Source organism: Zootoca vivipara, chromosome 12 (genome assembly GCF_965207765.1).
Source record: "Zootoca vivipara chromosome 12, rZooViv2.hap1.1, whole genome shotgun sequence".
In the NCBI taxonomy this organism is placed as follows: domain Eukaryota; kingdom Metazoa; phylum Chordata; class Lepidosauria; order Squamata; family Lacertidae; genus Zootoca; species Zootoca vivipara.
In genome coordinates this window covers 29,105,860-29,126,335 of record NC_142595.1, presented here as the reverse complement: position 1 = coordinate 29,126,335, position 20,476 = coordinate 29,105,860, and the positions used below count along the sequence as shown (strand labels likewise).

At 41.1% G+C, this 20,476-nt stretch overlaps 4 protein-coding genes across 4 annotated transcripts; 1 reads left to right on the top strand and 3 right to left on the bottom strand.

The window, feature by feature from the left end:
• Positions 1-1,022: 1,022 nt before the first annotated feature.
• Positions 1,023-6,175, top strand: LOC118077968 (olfactory receptor 5AR1-like). Its single transcript, XM_035101685.3, has 2 exons — positions 1,023-1,958; positions 6,086-6,175. The coding sequence occupies exons 1-2, from the start codon at positions 1,023-1,025 to the stop codon at positions 6,173-6,175; spliced, it is 1,026 nt and encodes a 341-aa protein (XP_034957576.3).
• A 3,904-nt stretch (positions 6,176-10,079) lies between these two features.
• On the bottom strand, positions 10,080-11,016 carry LOC118077966 (olfactory receptor 10A4-like). The gene has a single exon (XM_088654619.1). It carries the CDS (start codon positions 10,854-10,856, stop codon positions 10,080-10,082), a length of 777 nt encoding a protein of 258 aa, XP_088510745.1. The 5' UTR covers positions 10,857-11,016.
• A 2,779-nt stretch (positions 11,017-13,795) lies between these two features.
• LOC118077965 (olfactory receptor 10C1-like) lies at positions 13,796-14,752 on the bottom strand. Its single transcript, XM_035101683.3, has one exon. The coding sequence runs from the start codon at positions 14,750-14,752 to the stop codon at positions 13,796-13,798; it is 957 nt and encodes a 318-aa protein (XP_034957574.3).
• Positions 14,753-18,853: 4,101 nt separating this feature from the next.
• On the bottom strand, positions 18,854-19,810 carry LOC118077980 (olfactory receptor 10A4-like). Its single transcript, XM_035101697.2, has one exon. The coding sequence runs from the start codon at positions 19,808-19,810 to the stop codon at positions 18,854-18,856; it is 957 nt and encodes a 318-aa protein (XP_034957588.2).
• Positions 19,811-20,476: the final 666 nt, after the last annotated feature.

Below are 20,476 nucleotides of genomic sequence, written 5' to 3'. Positions count from 1 at the left end.
CTCAAAGGATCTCATCATTGTCTGATATCATTGCCAACATTTATTTCTTATTGTGCCACTTGAAATATTTCATGTAAAGAAATCAGATATGGCCAATATTGTATCAGTGAGAAAAGATTACATTTTGATATAACCAAATATTTTTAAATGTTTATTGATTTATCATAAACATATGCACAAAGTAACACATAACCATATACAGTGGTACCTCGGTTTAAAAACACAATTGGTTCCGGAAGTCTCTGCTTAACCTAAAGCGTACTTAACCTGAAGCGAACTTTCCCATTGAAAGTAATGGAAAGTGGATTAATCCGTTCCAGGCAGGTCCACGGAGTACTTAAACTGAAAATACTCAAACCAAGGCGTACTTAAACTGAGGAATGACTGTAAACCATAACAGAACCATACACAGAGCATACTAAGTATAAAAAAATGACAGCAATGCAGTTACATATACCTACATTTTTAAGATGAGTCTATAAAGTACAGCAACAATGAAAAGTGAGTCATTGGAGGTGTACTTATGTGACTATATTTAGTTAGGTAAAGGGGCCCCTGACCATCAGGTCAAATTGTGTCTGACTCTGGGGTTGTGGCGCTCATCTCGCTCTATAGGCCGAGGAAGCCAGTGTTTGTCCGCAGACAGCTTCCGGGTCATGTGGCCAGCATGACAAAGCTGCTTCTGAATAATCACAAATGCAGACCAGTTCACATTGAAACTGTTCAGTTTGGCTTAACCCAGACAGCAGGTCTATGTCTAACCAAACTTTCAGATAGCACAATCAAATATTGGATCTACATTTACAGAATGAACCCTTCACTGGTGGTGGAGGAGAGTTGATTAATTTATTAAAGTTTTGATTTGCTTATCTCCTAATTTCTCAGATGTTTCAACCAAACCTCTGAGTTCACCTCAGCATGTCACTTGACTAACATTGTCCATATCTTTAAAATGTGAGAATGCAGTGCAAACATTTATTGCTCACTATCACCATGACTGCTTATTCACATTTGTTTTCTAGATGGAAGATGACACAGTCTTGGAGCAATTAAATTACACAGGAGTAACAACATTCATTATTGCTGGATTCACAGGTGCTAAGAAGTTACAAGTTATATATTTCATCACATTCCTTCTCATATATCTCCTTACACTTTGGGGAAACATCATCCTGCTTCTCACACTAAAGACAGAATCGAGTCTCCATACACCAATGTACTTCTTCCTGAGCAATCTTGCTATCCTGGAGATTGGTTACACCTCAGTCACGCTCCCTAAACTTCTAGCAATATCCTTAGGAAGATCTAAGGCTATCTCTCTAACAGCATGCCTTGTGCAGTCATATTTCTTCTTCTTTCTGGGTTCCACAGAGTGCTTCCTACTTGCTGTTATGGCTTATGACCGTTACCTTGCCATATGCAACCCACTGAGATACTCAACACTGATGTGCAGTAGAATGTGTATCTACTTAGCTTTAGCTTCCTGGGTGACTGGATTCCTAAATCCTTTCCCATCTACCATCTTAGTTGGCAGATTGCACTTCTGTGGCAACATCATTGACCATTTCTTCTGTGATGTCCCTCCACTCCTCAGCCTGTCATGTACTAACACCTACATCAGCAGAACCATCATCTTCATCAGTTCAGCTGTCATAGTTTTAGGAACTTTTCTGTTGACCATGCTTTCTTATGTCTGCATCCTGGCAACTCTCCTAAGGATGTCCTCAGCAAAAGGACGGCAGAAGGCCTTTTCCACCTGCACTGCCCACTTGACTGTAGTTTCACTCTACTATGGAACCGTTATCTTCATATATGTCAACCCCACAGGCCAGAACTCAATGGAAGTTAACAAGGTGGTCTCATTTATCTACAGTGTGGTGACCCCCATGCTCAACCCAATCATCTACAGCTTGAGAAATGAAGATGTCAAAAAAGCTTTTAAAAAAATGATGCTTAGGAGATTCTGCCCTGGAAGGCAAACATTTTAGAAACAGAAGCTTGGCTTTTAATGTGATTTAATAATTTATAGAAGTTAACTAAAGATACCCCAAAATCTCCCTCTGGTTGGGCAATCTAAGGCTGTGTACATCCTTAAAAATAAGAAAGTAAACTATCCATTTAGAAATCTTGAGTTTGTTTGTTTTCTTTTCCTCCTCTATTTAGAATTCCCAGGCAACACTGGGCACTTTCTGTTAGTTAATTTATATGCTTAATCGGTCTATATTCATAGTTACTGCATTCCTCCTCTATGTTAATTTTTCAAATAAAAAAATCTGTTTAAAATTATTGGCTCATTTTTGGAAATTAAAGGGGTCATATAACACATAATGTCGAGGAAGCTCTAAAAGGCCTGTGAAGTCTTTGATATGTGGGACTACCTACTGGGTGATTAGACCTCCAGTTTTTGCTGCATTTCTGCTATTGGGTGTGGGGGGTGTTCTTGCATCCAGCACCTTTGAAGACAAAATGTGTGTCTGATGGGCTGCCTTCAGATTGGTGGGTCACAAGTCATGCTGTTGATGAGAAATCCAGACTGCTATGGAAATTATAACTGCTACTACTCATCCCCCATTAAAGTTATTACCATGCTCTTACACAAGGCTCCTAGTGCTCCCAGGAATTCTACTCATCTGCTCCACACCATCTTGGTTCCCATTCAGAGATCCTCTCCAACTTTACAGATCCTTCTTTTGCTATAGATGCTCAGTGGAAGATCGGTGGGGAGTTGCCTATAACCCAGGGGTCCCCAAACTAAGGCCCGGGGGCCAGATGCGGCCCAATCACCTTCTAAATCTGGCCCGCAGACGGTCCGGGATTCAGCATGTTTTTACATGAGTAGAATGTGTGATTTCACTTTAAAATGCATCTCTGGGTTATTTGTGGGGCCTGCCTGGTGTTTTTACATGAGTAGAATGTGTCCTTTTATTTAAAATGCATCTCTGGGTTATTTGTGGGGCATCGAAATTCGTTCTTTCTTTCTTTTTTCAAAATATAGTCCGGCCCTCCACAAGGTCTGAGGGACAATGGACTGGCCCCCTGCTGAAAAAGTTTGCTGACCCCTGCTATAACCTGTTTGAGATTGAAACCACTGCAGTTTTGTATATTATGTGAATTGGTGAGATATGGTTCACTGAGATATATGTGGCCCAGTTTAGGTCAATATGTTTTCACTTGCATATTCTATGTAATATCAACCCAATACTAAGCTGTTGTTGTAGGGATGTGGCAGCAAAGTATCTATCTAATTCTACCACTAATGGCATTCAATGTCCATTTGCCTTAGAGTGGTTTCAGATATGCTCCTGGAAAGCATCCAGACATGGCCAGGAATGAGTTCTGCTACAATAAACTGAAGAGAATCCTGTGGTGTTGACATAGCAAGTATTATTCATCCTCTGGTAATATTTAGAGTAGCATTGGTATATATGAAAGTTTTAATAATTCTCTCCCATTGGAAACATTCCTGTATTAATGAAGTGGAATCTAAAATATTGTACTGTAGTCAGATCTTTATATATTTCACATATTAACAGACATCATTAGTGACCATGAACTAATAGTATGGATGTTGCTTGTTTATTTTCATTTCATCTATGAAGCATCTTTCCATGAAGCATCTCAAAGCCATTAAAAATAAAAATGTCATTAAAACATCATACGATAAGATTGTTGTTGTTTAGTCGTTTAGTCGTGTCCGACTCTTCGTGACCCCATGGACCATAGCACGCCAGGCACTCCTGTCTTGCACTGCCTCCCGTAGTTTGGTCAAACTCATGTTCGTAGCTTCGAGAACACTGTCCAACCATCTCGTCCTCTGTCGTCCCCTTCTCCTAGTGCCCTCAATCTTTCCCAACATCAGAGTCTTTTCCAAGGATTCTTCTCTTCTCATGAGGTGGCCAAAGTATTGGAGCCTCAGCTTCACGATCTGTCCTTCCAGGGAGCACTCAGGGCTGATTTCCTTAAGAATTGATAGGTTTGATCTTCTAGCAGTCCATGGGACTCTCAAGAGTCTCCTCCAGCACCATAATTCAAAAGCATCAATTCTTCGGCGATCAGCCTTCTTTATGGTCCAGCTCTCACTTCCATACATCACTACTGGGAAAACCATAGCTTTAACTATACGGACCTTTGTCAGCAAGGTGATGTCTCTGCTTTTTAAGATGCTGTCTAGGTTTGTCATTGCTTTTCTCCCAAGAAGCAGGCGTCTTATAATTTCGTGACTGCTGTCACCATCTGCAGTGATCAAGGAGCCCAAGAAAGTAAAATCTCTCACTGCCTCCATTTCTTCCCCTTCTATTTGCCAGGAGGTGATGGGACCAGTGGCCATGATCTTGGTTTTTTTGATGTTGAGCTTCAGACCATATTTTGCGCTCTCCTCTTTCACCCTCATTAAAAGGTTCTTTAATTCCTCCTCACTTTCTGCCATCAAGGTTGTGTCATCTGCATATCTGAGGTTGTTGATATTTCTTCCGGCAATCTTAATTCCTGCTTGGGATTCATCTAGTCCAGCCTTTCGCATGATGAATTCTGCATATAAGTTAAATAAGCAGGGAGACAATATACAACCTTGTCGTATTCCTTTCCCAATTTTGAACCAATCAAAATACGATAAGATAAGATATCTTTATTGTCATTGTCCCCTTGCGGGAACAACGAAATTACTCGGTTGCTACATCCACTCAGATAAAGCATTCCGCATAATCCAAAATTTAAAAACCTAATTAAAAACAGTAAATATAAATCATTCAAAACATCAAAAATGAAAACTATTTCAGATACAATAGAGATACAGACTGGGATTAGAATTTCTACTTAAAGGCCTTATTGAGGAAGGAAGGTATTCAGTACATGGTAGAAAGGCAATAGAGATGGTTCTTAGAATCATAGAATTGTAGAGTTAGAAGGGATCCTGAGAGACATCTAGAACAATTTCCTGCAATGCAGGAATCTCAACTAAAGCATGCTTGATAGATCCAATTTCTGCTTAAAAACCTCCAATGAAAGAGAGTCCACAGCTTCCCGAAGTAAACTCTTCCACTGCTGAACAGCTCTGTCAGAAAGCTATTCCTGTTGTTTAGTTGGAATCTCCATTCTTGTAACTTGAAGCTATTGGTTTGAGTCCTACCCTCCAGAGCAGGAGGAAACAAGCTTGCTTCTTGTCTGATATGTAATGGGAGAGAGTTCCAAAGGGTGGGTGCTGCCACCCTAAAGATTCTATATCATGGAAAATGAACCTCCTGAAGAGATTGCATCTGCAGAAGGCCTATAATTCATGCTTGCAAAAGAATTTCACAACAAATGCCCAGGGAGAGGAATTTCATGGTGAACGGTTAAGCACTGCAACTCAGCCCACTGATTTTCTCTTCCAAATCGTGCTGCAAACTACTTTTCAGATTTCATAGGATCATGTAATTGTAGAGTTGCAAGATACCCCAAGGGTCATCTAATCCAACCCCTATCGATGACAGATGGCAATCCAGCTTCTGCTTTAAAATCTCCAAGGAAGGAGAGTCCACAACCTCCCAAATATACCATGTTCTCAGACTTTGGTCCTTTGCCAAATATCAAAACATAAAACAGATCTTTCAGTGTAGGTGTGTTAAACTATGGAACTCACTCCCACAGGAGGCACTGCTTACCACCAACTTGGATGGCTTTAAAAGTGGATTAGACCAGTTCATGAAAAAGAGAGCTACCAATGGCTATTAACCATGATGGCTATGCTCCACCTCCACAGCTGGAGGCAGCAAAGACTGCAAATTCTAGATCTCTTCAATTGATCTTCAGGTCCTTGACGTTTCAGTTAAAGAATCTAAATTCTAAGGGAAGGTATTCTCAGCAGAAACTTCCTCATTGCCAGCTTCACTTCCTTGTTCCGTAGGCTGTAAATAATTGGGTTGAGTGTTGGTATTAAGAGACTGTACAAAACCCCCACAAGCTGATCTCTTTCCAATGAGTAGCTGGAGGTAGGACGGACATATGTAAATATGCTGGAGCCATAGAACAGAATCACAACTGTGAGATGGGAAGCACAGGTGGAAATGGCTTTGTGGCGCTGTCCTTTCTGGCGGCTGCTTAAAATGGCATGAAGGATGAATGCATACGAAACCAGGGTGAAGAAGAAAGGGCTAAGGCCTACAAACACACCCACTGTAAGGGTAGCCTCATTGACTGACATGTCAGAGCATCAAATACTCAACAATGGTGGAATGTCACAGAAGAAATGACTAATTCCATTAGATTGGCAGAAAGACAGACGAAATGTGAGTGTTGTGTGGAGAGATGCATTGAGGAAGCCACAAGTCCAGGATATAGCAGCCATCTGAAGGCAAATATATTTATTCATTAGTTTTGTATAGCCCAATGGATGGCATATAGCAAAATAGCGGTCCAGAGCCATAGAGGCCAGAAGGAATCCTTCGGTGCCCACCAAGGCAACAAGGAAATACAACTGTGCAGCACAACCCATGAAGGAAATGACTGGGGATTCAGCCCAGAGATCTGCTAGCATTTTTGGTACTGTCACAGAGATGTAGCAGATGTCAAGGAAAGAGAGGCTGCCAAGGAAGAAATACATGGGGGTCTGGAGAGACCGATTTAACACAGTCATGGTGAGTATGAGTGAGTTTCCCAAGAAGCAGACAGTATACATAGTGAGAAACAGGATGGCCAGGAAGGTCTTTCCTTGTGTGATATTTACAAATCCCAGGAGTATGAATTCCAAGATGCATGTTTCATTCTCAGAGGAAGCTGACCTCATGGTATTTAATCTGAATATTACAAATGCAAGAATATTTCAGTCATTCCAATGTCATGCAGCAAAAATTTATTCTATACAGATATTTTTAGTGTTACATATAAAGCTGCACTATTTATATATTCTTAAAGGGAGCTAACTTGTGGCCTATTTGTGTAGATTGACAACCTGCAGGTTTTTACTTAGAAATTGATCTGATTGATTATCCAATTGATAATAATTGATTTTTCAATTGATAATGTTTGTGGATTGATCTTGATTAAAAATATTTCTTCGAGTGACTTTGTTGTTGTTTTTGCTTCAGCTATACATGGAGTGGTGCCCTCCAGATCTTGTTGGACTACAGCTATCATCATACCTAATCCTTGGTCATGCAAGGTGTCCACAACATCTGGAGGGTATCATATTTGTTATCCCCTATGTTATACAGTAGGGACCCAGGTGGCGCTGTGGTTAAACCACTGAGCCTAGGGCTTGCTGATCAGAAGGTCGGCGGTTCGAATCCCTGTGACGGGGTGAGCTCCCGTTGCTTGATCCTAGCTCCTGCCAACCTAGCAGTTCGAAAGCATGTCAAAATGCAAGTAGATAAATAGGAACCGCTACAGCGGGAAGGTAAACGGCGTTTCCATGTGCTGCTCTGGTGTGCCAGAAGCGGCTTTGTCATGCTGGCCACATGACCCGGAAGCTGTACGCCGGCTCCCTCGGCCAATAATGCGAGATGAGCGCGCAACCCCAGAGTCGGTCACGACTGGACCTAATAGTCAGGGGTCCCTTTACCTTTACCTTTATGTTATACAGTACAGTGGTACCTCTACTTACGAATGTTTCTACTTACGAATGGAGCTCCGTCCGCCATCTTGGATGCGGTTTAGATAGGATTTTTTCTACTTACGAATTTTTAGATAGGGTTGCTTCGACTTACAAATTTTTTCTCCCAATGCATTCCTATGGGATTCGACTTACAATTTTTTTCTACTTACAAATGTGCGTTTGGAACGCATTAAATTTGTAAGTAGAGGTACCACTGTAACTCTCATTCTATTTCTCTCCCTACAGAATATGCACATAAAACTGTATCTCATAGTTGAACACCTGATTGGAGAGATTTCAGCATTTTAAAAAGGGCAACTTCCCTAGAAGTCCCTATTATTTATACCCCGCCCATCTGGCCGGGTCTCCCCCGCCACTCTGGGCGGCTTCCAACACACATCAAAATACATTAAAACAGCACATTTTATATTTCTCCTCCCAACTTCTGCATATGGAAGCCTACTCCTGCACCAGAAGGTGGTTGCAATGCAGAAGCTAATGAATTAATGGTGCGATCCTATACATGTCTAGTCAGATGTTACGTCCCACTGTTTTCAGTTTGCTGAACACAGCAGCCAACTCCTGGGTCCAAGGTCCCTTCATCCCCCTCTCCATAACATATTTGAGGGAATCACACACATGCACACCCCAAGTTGATGGGCATTGCCATTCAAATGGTGTGTGTGTGTCTTGTGATTGAGTGCCCCCTCAATATTTAATCAAGTTGGTAGCCATGTTGCTGAATGACCCCCCTGGTAAGTGCATAAAGGATTGCAGGCTAAAAATGCAATTCTATAGTCACTTTACATTGGAATAGGCCTCACTGAATTTAACAGGACTTTGTTCTGAGTCGCATTAATAGGCTTGAAGTCCATCTAACAAGAACATTGTCTACTGATCCTTTTCTGGTGTCAAAAAGAAAGAAACAAGCTCTTACTTTTGGAGGACTTCTGATCATTGTAGGTAAAGGATATGGTCAGTCTATCCTATTTTATGCAGCTATGAAATAGCTAGGGCCGTCCAATTCCATAAGTGGTGTGTGTGTGTCTGTGTGTCTGTGTGTGTGTCTGTGTGTGTGTCTCTCTCTGTGTGTGTGTGTGTGTGTGTGTGTGTGTGTGTGTGTGTGTGTGTGTGAGAGAGAGAGAGAGAGAGAGAGAGAGAGAGAGAGAGAGAAAGACTGGTTCTCATCTTAAATGAGTTTAAAGTGTGCAGACATGATATTCCATTGGCATCATTATTTGAAGCAAATCATTGTCCCCAGAGAAGTTGAAACTGTTGCTTTGGGTATGAAAATTGGATTTCTCCTATGGGGCCAGAATGATTAACTATAAAGCAATATTGCACAGCCATTATCTAATATTCTGCACATCCATCCGTTAGTAAACAGAACAATGTATTTCTTTTATTTATCATTACATTTATACCCCCCTTTCCCTCAGAGGAATTCATGGCAGCAAACAACAAGCCAAAAAAATAATATGTTGGTGTGTGTGTGTGTGTGTGTGTGTGTGTGTGTGTGTGTGTGTGTAACTCTATATCACAGGAAGGACAATGCAGCTTTCCAAAGCAAAGTCATAACATGCAGGTATAGATAACTGTGAATATGTATCATAAATTGTAGTCAAGTTCTCACAAAGAGAATATTAGGAAGTAAACCTTTAGCTGGACTGTATCACTTCTACCTTCTGGTGGTGCTAGAGATGACGGATTGCAGGTTCTTCTTCTTCAAAAAAAACCAAAAAAACCTTCCATAATGAATATGTCTGAGAAAAGGTTAGGTGTGTACCCTCCTAGCAAAAATGCCCCCCATGTTCAAGTAATATTTGTATGGCTCATCAAACTTTATACCAATCTGAAATGGTGCCATTCAGAAATAGCTCACCACACAACACTGTCTGTCAGAACTAGGCCTATGAGTAAATGTATCTTCAATATTTATTAATAAAAGTTTTCAAATATTTTACAGTGGTACCTCGGGTTACAGATGCTTCAGGTTACAGTCTCCGCTAACTCAGAAATAGTACCTTGGGTTAAGAACTTTGCTTCAGGATGAGAACAGAAATCGTGCTCCAGTGGCACGGCGGCAGCAGGCGGCCCCATTAGCTAAAGTGGCACCTCAGGTTAAGAACAGTTTCAGGTTAAGAACGGACCTCCAGAACGAATTAAGTTATTAACCTGAGGAACCACTGTATTTTCAATAAAAGTACAACCATCCAAGTCCTTTGCTTTTTTTCAACACCTTATTTGCCAACTGAACTAAACTTCTTCTATACCTCTAGTAGTGGATTTATATGCATGAAGCTTTCTTCATGAAAAAAAAAAGCCATCCAGAAACAGTTTAATACTCCTCTAAAATTGATCAGACACACAGACCATGAGTGTATATAGGCTTAATGTTTATTACCAAGAGTTTTCAAATATTTTATTTTCAAGTTACAACTTTTAAAAAAATCAACTTTTTAAAATCAGAGTGGCATTCTGTGACAAATGGGGAAAGTGTTTACCCAAATGTTCAATTGGTTGAGTCTTGTGCAGAGAAGATTCTTATAGCTGCCTTCTTAAATGCTCCCTTCACTTCTTTATTTCTTAGGGTATATATTATGGGATTTAAAGCAGGTGTCACAACAGTGTACATAAGAGAAATCATTTTGTCACTCTCTGGTGTGTAGCTGGACTTGGGCCTTAAGTAGGCAAAAAGGGCTGTCCCATAGAATAATGTCACTACTGTGAGGTGTGAGGAGCAGGTGGAAAAGGCTTTCCTCCTTCCCTCTGCAGAAGGAAGTCTGAGAATGGTTGAAATTATACGGATGTAGGAGAGAATGATAAGCAGGAATGGACTCATGATGAAAAGCACAGACACTGTCATGACAACAATCTCATTTTTTGTGGTGTCTGTGCATGCCATTTTCACCAGTGGTGGGATATCACAGAAAAAGTGCTGGATGCGTTTAGAACCACAGAATGGTAAGCTGAAGATCCATGTTGTTTGAGCAACTTCCACTGAAATGCCAATAATCCATGATGCGGCTGCCAGCTCTATACATACTTGGTGGTTCATGATGACTGTGTAATGCAAAGGATGAGATATGGCAACGTAGCGATCATATGCCATGGCTGCCAGAAGGCAACATTCTGTCAGCCCCAGGATGGTGAAGGCATACATCTGGGCTGCACATCCAGCTTTAGAAATGCTTTTATGCTTTGTTAACAAATGTATCAGCATCTGGGGCACCACACTTGTGGTGTAACACATTTCCAAGAATGATAGGTTAACCAGGAAGAAATACATTGGAGTCTGAAGAGAAGGGTTGAGTTTTACAAGCAGAATTATGAGCAGGTTCCCTACTAAGGTGACCGTGTATGTTGCCAGAAAAAATGAAAAACAGCAAGATTTGCAGTTCAGCTAGGTCTGAAAACCCTATGAGGATGAATTCATTAGGACTGGTATGGTTGTCTCCAAAATCTTCCATAGAATGGATAACCTATATGGAAGAGGAAAAGATTGAAACTGGGCATTAATTAGATCAAATAAGGACAGTATAGTTACTCACATACATTCTTTATTACAGTCCCAAGACCCACAAAAACAATTGTGTGTCGAGGTCCCCAGGACACCCCCCAATAGAATCCATACTTCACACATAAATTAAGTTTAAGGTTTTTGGCATAATTTTGGCCACAACTTTATTTAAATACAAAAATGTGAGTGGTTGCTTAGGCATTGGTTCCGTACATACACATACATACATCTGTCACTAAGACAGTACTAACTGACTTACCCGCTTCCTGGAGTCAGTGCGGGAAAAGCATTTTGGGGAGAGAATGGAGCCAGAAGTCTGGCCCTTCGCCTCTCCGCCAAATGTTCCCAGGGGCTCTTGCGTAGCCTCCACCAACCAATTTATGAACCAATGCCTAACCACAACCTTACAAGTTGTGACGAATTGCTATGCAGTAGGCGAAAACCAAGTGGCACCAGCCAATCAGCCAAATGGAAAAATTCCTACCAGGCCCCTGCCTCAAGAGCAGATGACCCCATGACAGGCACAACGAGGTCAAACGCAACAGCCTAAATAAAGAGGAGGGTGGGTAGGCAGGTGATCCGAAGCTCGCAGCAAGAGAAAGAGAAAGCCCAGGCTGCAAGCAAGGAATATAAAACCAGTGGGCTGTCCCCAAATTGCAACATCCAAATCTACCCCACAACAAGAATCCATCAATTGCATCCCTGGTCATCTAGTCAATCCCACCCAGGGGAGGGTGTCCTGTTAGCCCCCACCGCAACCCAGGCTCTCCATGAAGGAGAACCTGCTTTTCGGAAGCAAAATGCAGCAGAGATACAAAGAAAAAAATACCAAGGCAGTCACTATGTTTTATCCAGAGCATGTTGATTTCTATTTCTTATTGCCGCGGAGATTTTTTTTGCCATGGGCAGGGTAATATCATTTGACTAATCTTCGAGAAGATACTTGAGATGGAAGATTTCAGGAATGTGCAAGTGTGGAGGATTCCAAGGAGGAAATTGCAGACACTTTGCTCCTCTGATACTGTTTTGCCTGCTGCAACACTATGCTAAGCTAAACTCTTTAATGGCTTAGCATTTCCTCTCAATCCAGACCTTATGTGTAAACACCTTATAATGTATTTGTTTGCCATCACTCAACTAGCCATTAGCCAGAGATGGAGGCCTAACTCAGCCTTTTTCAGGGGTGCCAGCTAGTGGGGACCGAGGGACCTTGGGTCTCCCCCCCCCAAAAAAAGGAGGGGGCCAGGCACCCTGAATATCCCACAGTGACATGCTCATGCCATGTGGGCAACCTGTGTGGCGTGTGCATATGACGTGAAGACATTGCATGGAGCCAGCCCCCTCAATTGATACTTGCTTTAACAAGGTTTCATTTATTTCATTATCTGAAAAAAACTCATCCATTCTTTATGAGTTTTGAGGTAACTTTATGAGTTTATGGAAGTTTATGAGTTTCGAGGTAACTTTATGAGTTTCAAGTAAATGGTGGCCGTTCATGAATTATATAAAAAGACAAACGTATAGCTGGCAGGTTCCTGCAAAATATGGCTGTATTTGGATATGATTGTGTTCCAGGACTTATTATTGACTGCTTTGTTGCATATCCATAGAATCTTGATCTTATTGTTCATACCATTATTGTTCTCTCTTCGAAAAAACAAACATTTCATTACTCAGCACATTTTTCTTTACTGGCGCGGCGGCGCGCTTCCAGGGTGGGAAAAGCGCCGAAAATCCGTTGTGTGCATGCGCGTGGGCCTCCCCCGACCCGGAAGTGCACCAGAAATGACTTCTTCAGGGTCGGGAGAGGCCCATACGCATGCGCACAACGGATTTTCGGCGCTTTTTTCCCAACCCGGAAGAGCGCTGCCGCGCTGCGCACCGTAAGAGCGGGCGGCAGCGGCGGGCGGCGGGGGTCGCCGCGGGCCGGATTGGCAGGCTAATTGGGCCGCATCCGGCCCCCGGGCCGTAGTCTGGGGACCCCTGCTGTACACTTACCAACTTATTGAAAAGCCTGTGACATCAGATGAGTTCGTTGTTTGAGTTTCTTTGAAGATTTCCAACTCCCATATTATTTCTGTTTAACATTCTTGTTAACAACAACAACAACAACAACAACAACAACAACAACAATAATAATGTATTTATACCCCACCCTCCCCAGTCAAAACCGGGCTCAGGGCGGCTCACACCAATAAAATTACAACAAAAAATAAAAAGCAATTAATTAAAATACAGATTAAAATACAGTATTAAAATTTAAAATGCAGCCTCATTTTAAGTAGTCCATAAATCCAAGCCATGAGGGAGGAAAACACAGGGGTCAGACTAAGTCCAACCCAAAGGCCAGGCGGAACAGTTCTTAATTGTTGTGAATTAAATACTTTTTCTGTTTAAAATTTATACAGTAAGTCTATGAGTATGAGTTTTTTTAAAAGGGGAAAATACATTACAAGTAGAAGTCTACAAATCATGCTGTAAAGGTATAGCAAACAGTATAAGAAAACTAATCATCAAAGCAGGTATAGATTTATGGTTAACCCAAAGAATCACTCCAAAATTATCACAGAGGTACAGGTGATTTAGGTTGTAATCAAGCTCAATTTTGTAATAACTGTTATGAGTTAGACCTTACAGCTCCATAATCACCAATGATATGTCCTGTGTTTGTTTATTTTTCTTGTTGCCATAGTCCATGGTACAGAATTTCAACTTGTTGGGTTCTGTACAGAGAACAACCTTGAAACTGTCTTCTTAAATGCTCCCTTCACTTCTTTATTTCTTAGGGTATATATTATGGGGTTCAAGAATGGACTGACAACTGTGTACATAAGAGAAATCATTTGGTCACTCCGCGGAGTGTAGCTGGACTTGGGTATTAAGTAGGTGAAGAGGGCTGTCCCAAAAAATAGGGTCACCACCATGAGGTGTGAAGAGCAAGTGGAGAAGGCTTTTCTCCTTCCCTTAGCAGAAGGAAGTTTGAGGATGGTTGAAATTATACGGATGTAGGAGAGGATGATCAGCAGAAAAGGACTCATGATGAAAATAGTAGACACTGCCATGACAACAATCTCATTTTTGGAGGTGTCTGTGCATGCCATTTTCACCACTGGTAGGATATCACAAAAGAAGTGCTGGATGTGTTTAGAACCACAGAAGGGTAAACTGAAGATCCATGTTGTTTGAGCAATTTCTACTGAGATGCAAGTAATCCATGATGCAGCTGCAAGCTGTACACATACTCGGTGGTTCATGATTACCGTGTATTGCAATGGATGGCATATGGCAACATAGCGGTCATATGCCATAGCTGCCAGGAGGCAACATTCTGTCAGCCCCAGGATGGTGAAGGCATACATCTGGGCTGCACATCTTGCTAGGGATATGCTTTTATGCTCTGTTAGCAAATGTACCAGCATCTGGGGCACCACACTAGTGGTGTAACACATTTCTAAGAATGATAGGTTCACTAAGAAGTAGTACATGGGAGTGTGAAGAGAAGGGTTGAGTTTTACAAGCAGAATTATGAGCATGTTCCCCAGTAAGGTGATTATGTATGTCACCAGAAAAACGAAAAACAGCAAGATTTGCAGTTCAGCAAGGTATGAAAACCCCTCCAGAATGAACTCATTCAGATTGGTCTGGTTCTCACCTAGTTTTTCCATAGAATGGATATCCTGTGTGGAAAAGGAAACAACATATACAGATCATTAATTAATCAGGTAATTATAGTAGAGGCATCTGGAGCATCCAAAAGGCCCATCTAGTGCATAATCCTACCTAGTGCATAATCCTATTCTCACCGTGGCAAAACAGAAGCCTACAGGCACCCTCAAACAGGACATTAATGCAATAGCTCTCTCCACAATGAGGATTGCAGTCTGTGACAATGGAAGTAAGATAAAGCCATTATCATCAGGATAATCTTTCCACAGGTAAAAGTTATGCCAAATTATCCCAAATTCCTTCTGATCATTTGGAGTTCTAAATTAACTGGCTTCCCCCCATGAAATAAAACCAATAAATTCAAGAATTCTCCCATGGTTCCTTCCATATTTCTCAATTTTCAATGAGCACTGTGTAGACACAATTCTGTTCCATTTTCAGCTTCTTCGTAGATCCCCTATCCCTCCTATTGCATGCACATTCTAGAGTACAGGTCATGTTGAGAAAAAAAGGATGCAATAAAGAATCTGTGTTGTGTTTCCCCCACTTTTGACCAAAAACGTGGTCAATGAGGCAGCTCTCTACATATTAACAAGTCTATCGTGACATAATTGTTTATGGTCAATAATCTACCAATGCTTCTGATGACTTGTATGAATTCCTAAAAAAAAACATAAAAGAGTAAACCTGATCCAGTTGCACATGCATTTGGATTAAGATTATCACCAGTTGTGCTTTATCACTGTACAGAGCCACATTATATCTCATTATATCTCAGCAAAGCACATTATATCTCAGCAAAGCATAACACTTTAAAAAAGGCACCATCAATACCATCACATTGTTATCATTGATGCTGCCAGAACTCATTCATGCAGATTATTTTTTAAATCACAACTTAATTTCTTTGCCCCCTTGCATCACAGCTTTTAAGGCTGGAATGAAGAACTTGCGATTTTCTTACTGTTAGTGGACTCTTTCGCATGGCAGCCAGGGACAATGGAACTTGGATTTTACCCAAGCTCTCCCACAGCTACCTACAGCTCTCCCACCCATTTTACAGTGTGCTTCAGCATCAGCTGATCTGTTTGGTGAAGCAGTCTTCAAATTGCAACCTCCTATTAGCCATGAAATAGGTTGTACTCAACATTACTGTTCCACTCACGGAAGAGATTCCACTTGTGCATAGGAAATTAGAAGCACCCACATACCCTCAAAATTTGCTCTTATGGAGCACACTGTGGGAGGGGGGCACATGTGATCAGAAAATGAAACTCAAGTCCCATTGCTTGAATGGTATGAGCACTGTAACTTTTCTTTACTGTGGCTTTGTAGGTAGAGTAAGGTACACTGAAAAACACACTCTAGTTTGATTTGAATCATTTATATTTCTTTATTTCTTCATTTCTTTCATGGCTTGAATTTTCTTGGTTGTAAAATAAAAATGAAGATGATGATGATAGATTAGATAGATAGATAGATGATAGATAGGTAGATAGATGGTGGAATATTTCACAGTTGAGATTCTCCTAACAGTATCTAGCTATAAAAGTGTCTCTCTTCCTTACACACACACACACACACACACACACACACACACACACACACACACACACACACACACCAGAATTAAAACACAGTCAATCGTAATAAAAAGTTCTTTGATTTAGATGTAACAATCATACCTTACTCCCCCAAAAATCTTACTTTGCAAAAGAAGTAATTGCTGTTTCGTGCTTCAGACCTGTGCACAATGATGCACCAAACAAAGATATTTTCATATATGTGATCTCATTCTTGATGCAACTGAATTTTGGAGGAATACGTTTGGGAATATTCTGCTAACTATTCCATGGGGGTAACAAAAAAAATTATGCATTTAATCCTTGGGTGATGCAAGAAATTACAATTCCTTCCAGAAACCTCACATTTTTAAAGTAATTGAAAATACAGCTTTTCAATGCAATCTAAATTTCACCTATCTAATTTCCTGTGGGTAAAAGGGGCTGGACTCAAAACCTCTTTGAGGCTATCCCATAGAATAATTTCACTACCATGAAGTGTGAGGAGCAGAATGAAATTTAAGGGTAGCCCAAATCATATGGATGCAGGAGACAATGTTCAGCAAGAATGGACAGCAATTTCATATTTGGAGGTGTCTATGCACACCATTTTTACTAATGGTGGGATATCACAGAATATCCCAAGTCCAAACCGCAGACCTTCCGATTGACAAGCCCAAGAGGCTCAGTGGTTTAGACCACAGCACCACCCACGTGCCTTGCCACTAAGACTTCTAGAGATTTCTAGTTGGGAAGGATAATTGGCAGATTAGAACTCATCTGACAGAAAGTACCAACCTGTTTCAGAATCCCCAGTTATTGAAACCTAACCTGTACCATGTCTGTGATAAGTTTAAGTAACTGAAGAAAATCAAAGCTGTACACTTACCAACTTATTGAAAAGCCTGTGATATCAGATGAGTTCAGTGTGTATATAGTTTGCTGTTTCTTTGAAGATTTTGAACTCCCATATTATTTCTGTTTATTATTCTTGTTGTGAATTAAATCCCTTTTCTGTTTAAATTTCATACAAATCTCAAATCAAAAGTTTATTGCATTAGCCATATAGCCATAGCACATGTAAAAGATCAAACAGGTAACTGTCACACAACAATATAGAATACAACAAATACAATTATAACATTAAATATAGAATCCAGCTGAGTGCGACTGGTAAGGTAAAAGGCAAAGCAAGGTGTGTCGACTGTGAGTATAGCAGGAATTTACATAGGACTGGGGCTGGGCAAGTTAGCCAAAAAGGTGGCCCCGAGTTTCAGGGCCTGTAAAATGTAGATGGCCACATCACGTGAAACCAAGGAGTTGGCGTCCACGAATAAGTAGTTCATGCGGTCAATGTCCTGTGAGATGGTCGTCGGGATTAAAGAGAGAGGCCTGGATCTTACTGAGGACAGTAAAAGAAAAAGTGTATATAGTCCTCAATCTTTCTCTCATTGCATGGACAGAGTTGAAGGTTCAATGGTGTGTTGGAAAAAAACGCCATGTAAGAATGCTGTGGGGATGATGTGGAATCGAGCTAGTGTGAAGGGCCTTCTTAACGTGGGGTTTGTCAATTCGCTCAGATAGTGGGCCAAAGATCTAGCTGCCTTCACGTGGGGAAGCCACGTGGAGAGTTTGGCCGCCTTAGATTGTGCTAGATCGAAAGCTTCATCCCTAGCTAGGATCCAACTGCGGATTTTATCGTTGCCCCATGAGGTCAGGGCAGCAAAGTCTGGAAGGGAGTAGCGGTCACAGATGAATTCCATGGCCTTAGACCAGGTACTGCTGCCGGTAAGGGCTGTAAAGGCTTGTTTAACTAATCGGGAGTTTTGAATTTCTGCAAGGGATTTGTAGTAGATAATTATCCTGGTATGGGCTTTAGCTACTATAGAGGGTAATCCCAATTCTAGTCTCAATTGGGGGGCCATGGCCCCATTAGGGAGGCCCAAGATCTTTCTTGCTAGGAGATTTTGCAGAGACTCCAGACGCTGGAGTACATTCATGTTCCATCCCCATATTTCCACCCTGTATAGTAGAATCATAGAATCATATAGTTGGAAGAGACCACAAGGGCCATGCAGTCCAACACCCTGCCGAGCAGGAAACACCATCAAAGCATTCTTGATATTGGTAGCATTGGAGGTACTTTACTGATGTAGATCTTTCTGGGCAGCGCCCAGTTGTCCACCATTTCTGAAGAAATATTTCATACAGTAAGCATCTGAGTGTGAGTTTTTTTAAAAGGGGAAAAATACACTACAAGTAGGAGTAAACTAATCATGCTGTAAAGGTTCCGGTATAGCAAACAGTATAAGAAATCTAATCATCAAAGAAGGTACAGATTTCTGGTTAAACCAAAGAATCACTCCAAAATTATCGCTGTGGTACAGGTGATTTAGGTTGCAAGGTTGGAATCAGGTTCATTTCTGTAATATCTGTTATAAATTGGACCTTAACAATATACTTACAGTCATTTACTCACCAATGATATGTTCTGTGTTTATTGATATTTCTTGTGGCCATACTCAATGGTTCAGATTTTCAACTTGTTGGGTTCTGTACAGAGAAAACCCTTGAAACTGTATTTTTAAATGCTCCCTTCACTTCTTTATTTCTTAGGGTATATATTATGGGGTTCAAAAACGGACTGACAACTGTGTATACAAGAGAAATCATTTGGTCACTCCGTGGAGTGTAGCTGGACTTAGGTATTAAGTAGGTGAAGAGGGTTGTCCCAAAAAATAGTGTCACCACCATGAGGTGTGAGGAGCAAGTGGAGAAGGCTTTTCTCCTTCCCTTAGCAGAAGGAAGTTTGAGGATGGTTGAAATTATACGAATGTAGGAGAGGATGATCAGCAGGAAAGGACTCATGATGAAAATAATAGACACTGCCATGACAACAATCTCATTTTTGTAGGTGTCTATGCATGCCATTTTCATCACTGGTAGGATATCACAAAAGAAGTGCTGGATGTGTTTCGAACCACAGAAGGGTAAACTGAAGATCCATGTTATTTGGACAACTTGTACCAAGAAGCAAATAATCCATGCTGCGGCTGCCAACTGTGTACAGACTTGGTGATTCATGATTACTGTGTAGTGCAATGGATGGCATATGGCAACATAGCGGTCATATGCCATAGCTGCCAGGAGGCAACATTCTGTCAGCCCCATGATGGTGAAGGCATACATCTGGGCTGCACATCTTGCTAGGGATATGCTTTTATGCTCTGTTAGCAAATGTACCAGCATCTGGGGCACCACACTAGTGGTGTAACACATTTCTAAGAATGATAGGTTCACTAAGAAGAAGTACATGGGAGTCTGAAGAGAAGGGTTGAGTTTTACAAGCAGAATTATGAGCATGTTCCCCAGCAAGGTGATTATGTATGTCACCAGAAAAACAAAAAACAGCAATATTTGCAGTTCAGCAAGATATGAAAATCCCTCCAGAATAAACTCGTTCAGATTGGTCTGGTTCTCACCTAGTTTTTCCATAGAATGGATATCCTGTGTGGAAAAGGAAACAACATATAGAGATCATTAATTAAATCAGGTAATTATAGTAGAGGCATCTGGAGCATCCAAAAGGCCCATCTAGTGCATAATCCTACCTAGTGCATAATCCTATTCTCACCGTGGCAAAACAGAAGCCTACAGGAACCCTCAAACAGGACATTAATGCAATAGCTCTCTCCACAAAGAGGATTGCAGTCTGTGACAATGGAAGTAAGATAAAGCCATTATGATCAGGATAATCTTTCCACAGGTAAAAGTTATGCCAAATTATCCCAAATTCCTTCTGATCATTTGGAGTTCTAAATTAACTGGCTTCCCCCCATGAAATAAAACCAATAAATTCAAGAATTCTCCCATGGTTCCTTCCATATTTCTCAATTTTCAATGAGCACTGTGTAGACACAATTCTGTTCCATTTTCAGCTTCTTCGTAGATCCCCTATCCCTCCAAGTGCATGCACATTGCTAGAGTACAGGTCATGTTGAGAAAAAAAGGATGCAATAAAGAATCTGTGTTGTGTTTCCCCCACTTTTGACCAAAAACGTGGTCAATGAGGCAGCTCTCTACATATTAACAAGTCTATCGTGACATAATTGTTCATGGTCAATAATCTACCAATGCTTCTGATGACTTGTATGAATTCCT